General features: G+C 39.9%; 1 protein-coding gene across 1 annotated transcript; it reads right to left on the bottom strand.

The window, feature by feature from the left end:
* Nucleotides 1-3681: 3681 nt before the first annotated feature.
* LOC308085859 (olfactory receptor 52B2-like) lies at nucleotides 3682-4617 on the bottom strand (the record flags this gene model as incomplete). Its single annotated transcript, XM_080429171.1, has 1 exon — nucleotides 3682-4617. The coding sequence occupies one exon, from the start codon at nucleotides 4615-4617 to the stop codon at nucleotides 3682-3684; it is 936 nt and encodes a 311-aa protein (XP_080285297.1).
* Between the last annotated feature and the right edge of the window lie 5068 nt (nucleotides 4618-9685).

The raw sequence follows: 9685 nt of genomic DNA, 5'->3' as shown, positions 1-9685 counted from the left end.
CCTCCAGACACGCAGGACGTAGAGAGAGAATGGATGTGTATAAGCTGTTTGTCGGCCTTAAGTATAGGGGGCGAGATTCATAATAGTGACTATACACAAAAAGCTGTCTGGCGGAGGGAAGGTTCAGTGTATTCGAGGTAAGGCACGTGCCTGACTTGGCCTACAGTGCGTCCACCCGTGGCGACCATGTGCTAAAGATCTAATCACAGGGCTATTTGATTGAATATTTTATTAGGCAAAATGTAAAACGGCACAATTACATTTAAAATACTTTGACTAAAAGGTCTGTCCAAAAAGGTTGTTGCGGTCTTGTTTCCATTGAGGTCCTTGGTATTCAATTCCTAGTCATATATAGTAGCACCAAAATATCAACACAAAAATACAGAAAAAATAACACTATGTACAAACACTCCCTCTAGTTTTGTGACTGTGGGTGTCGCTAGCTTTTTGGAGGTCAGATATGTGCGTATAGGGGGCATTTCGGGCAAATTTGCATTTACAATTTTGAAGACCAATCCCATTTTTAGTTGTTTAACTTGTTGTTTCTATCCTGAGCCAGCCTAGGCTGGCAAAATGAGTGGGAGAAAGGTGGGTCATGGGCCCCAGTCCGAGAAGTAGTCGAATCAGTTTGTTTTCGGAGGTTTGAAGCTGATGTGGTCAATTAAGGCTTAACTAGACTGCGGGTTACCAGGCCTAGCTGCTTAAAAGAAAGTGTAGAAGAAGACGTCCAGATTCAGAATCATTCATTTATTCAGCATCAACATAGCAACAGCTTCCAGGGGCAGGGAGCCCCTGTCCTCCCCCAGCCTCACGGCGTGTGGAGACAGCACTCACTCACAAGTCACAATTCAGTCAACTCTTTATACTGTAGGTTCACATGTGGGTGGTGGTCAGTGAGAATCCCCCCACCTAGAAGATCAACTCCTTTGATCAGTGTCATCCTGCCGTCGAGGTGTGTTCAGGAAGAGAAGACAAAGGCCAGGCCTGTTGTCTCTCAGGTTAACAAAAGACCTAGCAGAGTCCCTTGATTAGCAGACGCCAGGCTGGGTCGGAATCAACGCATTATTCTTCTTAACTTTTAGCAAGGTTTCATCTGCTTTTGACTTGCATACTGTTCATAAAATATAAGCAAATAAAGGCCAATATACGACACTGAAGAGTGACATTGAGATGTTGGAGTATATACCAAGAGGTGCAAGCATAGTCAAAAAGGGTCTGAATCAGTGCCCCTGAAAGGGTCCTGAGGTCACCCTTGTTGAGAGAAGAGGAAACTCTGCCCATAAATCTGGTTCTCTGGTTTACTCTTTTGATCACCTTTGTTGCCATGCTTTCACCTGTCAATAGAACGAAAGACAGCAACCAGCGACAACCCCCCTGTTTGCCCTGGAATGTCACCAGTAAAGCCCGTATTTCTCGAAAAATTTACAAATGCAAAATATAAGGTGGCCCATTTATGTTAACTAGGTGTCCGGAGTATTTGTGCAATGTATTAGTCCATATTTTCAATTAAGAAGTGTTTTAATCCCGTCTGTGGCCGATTCTGTCGGAAGTTCCCAATGGGCGGTAGTGACGGGGCACATCCGGTGAAAGCCGGAATTACACTCAATGTACAGGAAGTAAACGAGGGGGGGAAATGGTGTTCGGCCACAGACGGGATTATAACACTTCTTTATAGAAAAACGTGGACTAATACATTGCACAAATATTCCGGACTAGTTAACTCTTTGACTGCCAGAGTTTTTCAGTAAAGTGTCAGCCCAGTGCCAGAGATTCTGAACATTTTTTCCCCATCTTTGAAGACTCACAGAATATGTTGTGTTTTGACAAAAATTACACAAAACATCTCAAAAGAGAGGTGTGGCTGTCTACTTTAAAAGTGAGTTGCTAGCATATGCCGTTCTTTACTTATCGGCAGTTGAATATAGCTTGGTTTCAGCTAAATCAGCCCTTTTCAAATGGAAACCTGAGAAAACAGGCTTTTAGTGAAAGATGCTCTCTGGAGCAGAAAACTCTCTGTAGCCTTTTATTTTTCTCCTCCGTGGTATCAGATATGTGAACCATAGTTGTTATCAAACTAATTACAAAAAAAACACGCAAACAAACACCTCAGAAAGTATTTTTTTTTACAGAGTTTTACATTCAAAGATCAGTTGTGAAGTGTCAGCCCAGTGCCAGAGATTGAGCATTTTGCCCTATCTTTGAAGACTCTATGTTGTGTTTTGACTAAAATTACACGAAATATCTCAAAAGAGAGTTAGTTTCTAGCATGTGCTGTTTTTTACTTATCGGCAGTTGAATATAGCTTGGTTTCAGAGTTTTATATTCAAGACAGGAATTTGGTAAATTAACATTTTGATGGTAATACTTTTGTACTTTTACTTAGGTAAGGTTTTGATAGGCATTTTACTTGTAACAGAGTGTTGTGGTATTGCTACTTTTACTTAAGTATACAAATCAGTACTTTTTCCACGACTGTCGGCGTCACATGATGAATGAATGTATGAAATAGGGAACAAGGGGTTACTGGCTGAGATACCAGGGTGGATGTTGTTGGCCTGGCATGATACTGTGCTCAGTGACCTGCAGTATATGATGTCCTCGCACCAAACCGGACTTTGATCAAGTTGAATCCTGTGTCATCCCTTATTTTCCCCTTCAAAATGACTGACACTAACAACACTGTATGAAATGGTTATTTATTTGTCACCAGACCAGAACATTTTGACACCAATTCTTTTGTTTTATTTTATCATGGGAGGAAAAGAAGACCTCAGAGAGATGCTCAGATGAAAGCTAAATGTGCTAAAATGCATCGCCGTATGTTTTTTTACTGTACAAAAAAAGAAAAGAAGAAATTAGGTGATTTCTCTCTTTGTTTTTCTTGTTCTTTGAGTGTTGCTATTTTCCCATCTTTTCAGAAGATCAACAAATCGTTTTAAGCATTACAGTGGTACAAGACATTTATTAAGGGTATCCTAAAACAAACAAACAAAAAAATAACTAAATTAATAATAAGAATAAGAATAATACATGAAAATAAAATATCACAACAGACCTTAAAAGTACCTTCACTTTGTAGAAGAATCAGATTATTTAACACTGAGGGTGAACAGTATTACACGCTTAGGCATTGGCACTAGGGTGAAAAAATAGGGGTCACAAAATCGTGGGATAAAAATTTAAAAATAAATAAATAAAGAGCACTCCGTGTGCAGCACTCCATAACATGCACTTATTTATAAGTAGTTTATCAGAAAATAAACAATGAAATAATTCATCATAGCCTCATAGAAAGCTCAAGTAAATCAATTGTGTATTGCTGCAAAGTAAGTAATCAATATGGAATCAGAATTCATGATGAAAAGAGCACAAACAAAATAGGGGAGTGAAGAAAAGAAAAGAGAGGGAAAATAAACTAGTGACGTATCAGCTTGGTCAATATTTTTAATCACAATACAGTGTGCATATATTAATTTGTTTTGGTGATATCATGCAGTATCACATCTCACGTCAACACGTACATAAGTGCAAGCTCACAATTGGCATAAGTGAATAATACAAGACAAGAACACAATATGTACAGGTATCACTACATATACTATATACATTCAGTTTTCTGCCACTAATACCTGTTCCTTCAGGCAGTGTAAAATACAACAATATATGAATGTACTCTATACACTAGAGGGAAAATATGGTTTTGCTAAAAAAGTGGACTACTTTATTCCTGATATCTTTTGTTTTCAGACCATAAATGATTGGATTTAATGTTGGAGGGAAAATTAATGTCGAGACCCCTATGAACCTCCTCACATGTGGTGAAATATTCTTCAGTCTGTATGATATAATTGTAAAAAGGCCCAGACACTCCAAGAGAAGGAAGACAATTAAATGTGTCGCGCAGGTCTGCAGTGCTTTGGCCCTTGTATCAGGCCGTTTGCTTCTAAAACATGCAATAAGGATCTGAAGATATGTATACAGAATTGTCCCATTGCTTATCACCTGTAACACAGCAAGTAAAAAAAGACCATAAATGTTATTGATGGTTGTGTTTGCACATACCAGAGTCAACAAGGACGGGTTGTCACAGTAAGGGTGTGTTATCGCAGATCTACAGCGCGGTAAACGCAACAGAAGGATAAAGAGCACGCCCATCAAAAGCAAATTCAGGAGCCATACTATGGTGATTATTTTCATCATGTAGGAATTTGTCATAATAGTGGTATATTTCAATGGCAAACATATGGCAATATATCTATCATAGGCCATAGCAGTCAAAATGAACACAGCACCTACCCCATAAATGTGAATGAAAAAAGCTTGGGCCACACAGGCAGAGAAATGCATGGTCTTGGTGTCCAAGAGTATTTCTTTGATGACCTGAGGAAAGAGGGCTGTTGAGCCTATGAGATCATTGATGGGAAGATTCAGCAATAGAAGATACATGGGCTGGTGAAGGCTCTTGTTAAGGACAATGGTCAGGATTAGAACAAGGTTACAGAAAAGTATAACCATGTAACTTAGAGTTGCAAAAAGAAATGCAGGAAATACACCTTCAGGGGAGAGTTCGAAGCCTTGCAGTGTCAAAGAAAATGATGTGTTGTAGTAGTCCACCATTATTCCAGCCTAAAATTAAAAAAATATATATATACAGTATATTGTCACAACATGTTAACAGTTAATACATCACAATTTTAGGAAACAGATGTGGAGTGATTGATGTAGATAATATTACAAAATCAGTTACATAAATGAATCACTGCTGTTGACATTGGGAACCCATACATAATTATATTCTTGCAAGATATCTCACCAAATGATTTCTAGAATAAAGTATGTCAGATTTCTTCACTTCTCTCACTGTCTCCACTTTATAACATTATCATTTCATTTAACTCCGACATGAAAGTCTGTTCCTAAATGATCATTTACGGAAATAACAGTTTTGCACCAAAACGTCAATGCTACTGTGTTGAAGACAAAAATAAAATCGCTGTATTGTTGCTCCTCCAGCAGCTCTGTACTTGTGGCTTTATAACAGTGCTACACTAGAAGTTATGCCACCACACAAAGCTCTCTTGGGTCCAATGAGGTGTTGAGAAGAAAAGTGGATCTAGAGATTGTTGTCTGAAGAACATTAATCAAGAGTTTGTCACAAGAGACCATGGTTTGAAAAATATAAGTCAGTATAGCCAGCTTGCATGAATTTTGCATTTGTTTATATGGGGCAAAAAAATACATTTACTGTACGTATATTAAGTGACATTTGGGTAACCTTGGTTCTACCCTGACACTTAGAGCAATGTGCTTGGGTTTTGCTTGCATGTCAGGATATTTTAATGGTTCCTGTCAGTGTTTGTTTGTTAGGAAACAAGCCCGCAAGGACTTTCATGAACGTCCTGTTAAAAGGAATTATCCTTATCCTAGGCAGATCCTCATAACGGAATGGTCAGATTTCCATCAAACTGGGTCAAAACCTCAAAGCACAAGGCAACGATCTTGAAAGATGTACTAGAACAAGAGATGTTGGTGAAATAGATATCCTATGCCGAATAAAGAAATGTAATAGATACTGCCAATGAAATACTGTAGATGGGCTCTGACGGAAAAAGCTATTTATGTGTCTCTCTGTAGTGGCTTTGTGACAGGTGTGGCTCCTCTGCGGCCTTCTCGTCACTGATTGTACCACGACTGTGTCATCAGCAAACTTTCATGATGGAGTTATAGCTATTCCAGGTCACAACGACAGTGAGTACAGTGGAGGTGTACTTTATTTTGTATCCCCTTGAGGTATTGTCTTTGCCAGGCCGATGGCATGGCCGAGACTATGTTTTGCACCCTGTCCGTCCGGCCGGCCGTCTGGCCGTCTGGAAGCGAAACTGAGCATACACTCACACTCCCTGGATGTCAGAGCAGAACCTCTGCCCGCCACCAGGAGGCCGATTCTTGGATGATTTTCTTTACAGTACTCCAACAGATTTTGTCCAAACATCACACACATCGGTACACTGTATCTATAGTCATTAAACTAAATGGATTTTTCAGATTTTTTATATTCCATCCTGATTGGCTAAGATTGGCTTCCAAAGTTTGCAGGAGTGCTCCGTTTTGAACAAAATGCCTCAGATCATGAACACAGCGTGCAATTTCCGTGAAATTTTGCACGCACATTCCCACTAGGCCGAGAACTTGAACATTTTCAAATCAGCCTCATGTTAGCGCTATAACAGGCCGATTTGTGTTTTTACCTATAACTCCACCGATCTGTGTAAAACTTTGTATGCTGATGTGCCGTGACAGACCTGTCACTCTTGGTTCAATAAACCCTAAAGTCCAGTTTATAGACGACATACACAGAAATTACCTTTTACATGCGCAAGGCATCTTTATTGACAAACAAGGGAGATTCCCTCTATACTATGTGAATAAAAGAACAGCAAATTAATGATATTAAAACAATACGACCTGATATATCACGAAGGCAATTCGCTCCACATCTAAGTCTGCATGCAAACAAGCGTTCGGTTGAGCGCCTGGAGAATTCTGAAGTTCTTATCTATTACATTCAGTATATCAACGCTGTGGCTATCAAGGCCTGTCTTCTGACTGCACTCTATAAAGTAAAGGTTGACGGCCCAAGGTTCCACAATGGACCATCAAGCCCTCCTTGGGTACGAATTTAGTACCCACAACAACACAAGATTAAACACTTAAACAGTACTTTATAGAAATTATCCACTTGCATAACATATTTCATGTTTAAAAAATCAGGTCCCATTATTCTCTTTTTGAGTCATGTGAGCCGAGGAAAACCCTTTTCTTTGAAGGGGAAACTCTGAACTAGGCTGGGGCAGTCCCAAACCTACCATCTGGACATGAGCTCTTATTGGGGACAATTACATCATTTGATTCCATATTGCATTGCTAAACTTAGGGTCCCTCAGTGGGGCATTCCCACTGAGTTTTCCTTTACAAGCAACTATTCTAACATGTGTAATATATATATATTTTAAAAAAAAATCATTTATCTATTTCTCTGTGTGCATGTTTGGTTTCTTCTCCAATTCCTCTGGTTGAGGTGGTCACTTTTCCGAGCCCGGAGGAGGAGGTTCCGACAGAGCCCAAGACTAGGCCCCCCCCCCAACCCATCCAGTGCCATTAACGAATGTACTTGGCACTGAATGAGCTAAGAGGCGGAGGTCCCACTCCCGAGCCCCCCGGGTCCGTACCCTCCTGGGGCCTGAGACCGGAGCCCCCCGTATTATACACAGGGGCCCCAACCCCCAAGCGCCAGTCAGATCCGTACCCTCCTTGAGGTCAAAGGTCGGGCGTAGATATCGTGCAGGGGTGTTCTTCGTCAAGTTCAGCATTGGGGCCCAGGTGGCAATATAATGTTTCTGTGGTGTGTATTGGGATAGCCCATATTTAATGTGCCTAAAGCTGCCAGGGAGATCGCTACGATCAGATTACATCCCCCAACATTACTATCAAAATCAACATTTATTATCTAAATTATCAAACTTATTATGTATTCTGGGGTCGTTCAGTGGCCTTGGGCAGCATAGATGTCGGGCCGTGTAAAAATCTCTCTGTTTGGTCTCTCAATACTACATCTGTCTTTAAAGAATCACTCTGATTAAACCCCATGAAACAATGGTATGTTCCTGTCTGGCTGAGAGTGATATGGGTACTAGTCAAATTTATTGTGTAGTCACCCTCCTTGATATAAAAAAAAAAAAAAATTGTGTAGTAAATATTGTCTAGTGGCAAGTCTTTCACTTAGGTCTTTGGCCCGTATTATGCTTTGGACTTTAATTATACTATCTGGACTATCGACTGTATTTGTACTATTATACTATCTAATTTGTGGCGTGCTTGTGTATGAGAGTGTGTGCGTGTCACTGTCTCTCCTTCCTTACACTTAAGTGTCTCTGTATTGGTCACTCTGCCATAAGTCTAAGCATATCCATTTAACAAAAATTAACGGCAACATTACAACACTTCGACATGAAAGTTTCTACAAGTCACTTAACATTATACTATGTATCTCAATATCAATCTGCTATTATATTATTTCCCTCCTTGACCTGACACCCGGCAGGGCACACAGCATAGGAATGTGCAGAGGCCAGGGTGCCACCCTCCTTTACCCTTTTTGACATACACAACAACACATACCATACACAAAATGTAATTGGAAACACAACAAAACAACTTTCCTGTGCTTTATGCACAGGTCAATTGACATTATCCTCGGGCTGTACAAAATTGTACACTTCTCTTCTGCAACCCATGACCTGTTTCAGAGAAATGGAAGGTTAATGACAGCAAAATTACATAACCTTAATCACACCTTGGTCAATCAGTGGTCACAATGCGCACTCCCTAGAAGTCAAGGAAACACCTTTGCCCTGCATTTTTCACATCTGCCTTTTATAGCGCCACCAGGAGGCCGACTTATGTAAAAGAATATATATATGTTACTCCTTCAAATGTTATCCAAATTTCACGCAAATCGGTACACATGATCTCTATAGTCATGTGATCAAGACGGATCTGTTTGATTTTTCATATTCCATCCTGATTGGCTAAGATTGACATCTAAAGTTTGCAGGAGTGGCCCGTTTTGAACAAAATGCCGCAAATCATGAACCTTGGGGGTGCTCTGTTGTTGAGGGCGATGGTGACTGAGGTGTGTCCATCCAACCTGGGGTCCGGCAGTCACAAAGTGTAAGATCCAGGTGTTCGCAGTTCTAGAACTTTTATCGATGTTGAACATGCTGTTTTTCTGTACCTTTTACTAAGCTCCCTATATTGCCTCTCTTGAAGCCTCTCTTCACTGATAATAGTTTTTTATGTGATTCTAAGATTGGGAAGGTCAACCTGAGACCACTGTTGTTTACACCGAACCTGCAACGAGTTCACCATTTGATGTACCCTACTGTATGTAGGCTTTGTGTATTTTGTTGTCTTGTATCTACAGTACCTGTATGTGTTGCTACAAAACCAATTGCCTTCCAGGGACAGATTAAGTTGAAAATGTAAAACAGTTCCTCAGTACTAACATTAGTATCAAATATTTAGTTCAAGGTTTATTGAACAAACATATCCCTGGGTAGACCACCTGGCCTAGCAGAGTTATGCTCTGTGGAGCATCACTTTTTAGTTTGTTATCAATCATTGTGCACTGCTTTGGTCAACATTTGCTTTTAAATGTGCTTTATAAATAAATTGACTTGACTTTTAGTTCTATGTTTTTGCTCTGCACAAAGTCTCCAAAAACACTTAAAATGTAATTCCTAAAGCCTGCATACCATACACAAAACAATCTACTTTTATGTTATAGCCCGCTTCCTTTGGAGCAAAAATCCTACTTTTATTCTAGAAAACCTTTGGTCCTCATATTTAAAATGGTCATAGTGTAGGCATATTATGAGCCTGCTTTTTGTTTGTTTGTTTGTTTGTTTTACTTTTCTCTCCCTTTTGTATTAGTTTTAACTTACAGGTATAGTGTGATTGGCAGATTGTGTGTCTGATGCATATACTTTAATTCGCTGCTGATCTTTGAACGAGCTTGCGATGAAATTACAGCTTCATGTACCTGAACATGTAGGGGAGAACTGACCCTGTGTTTAACAGTTTACAACTGTGCAGCCTGCTGAAGTAACTCAATGTTACAAATGTC

This window comes from Gymnoscopelus braueri, assembly GCF_963280865.1.
Source record: "Gymnoscopelus braueri genome assembly, chromosome: 5".
Classification (NCBI taxonomy): domain Eukaryota; kingdom Metazoa; phylum Chordata; class Actinopteri; order Myctophiformes; family Myctophidae; genus Gymnoscopelus; species Gymnoscopelus braueri.
The sequence above is the reverse complement of the archived record's forward strand: the minus strand, read 5'-3'. Positions and strand labels throughout refer to the sequence as shown.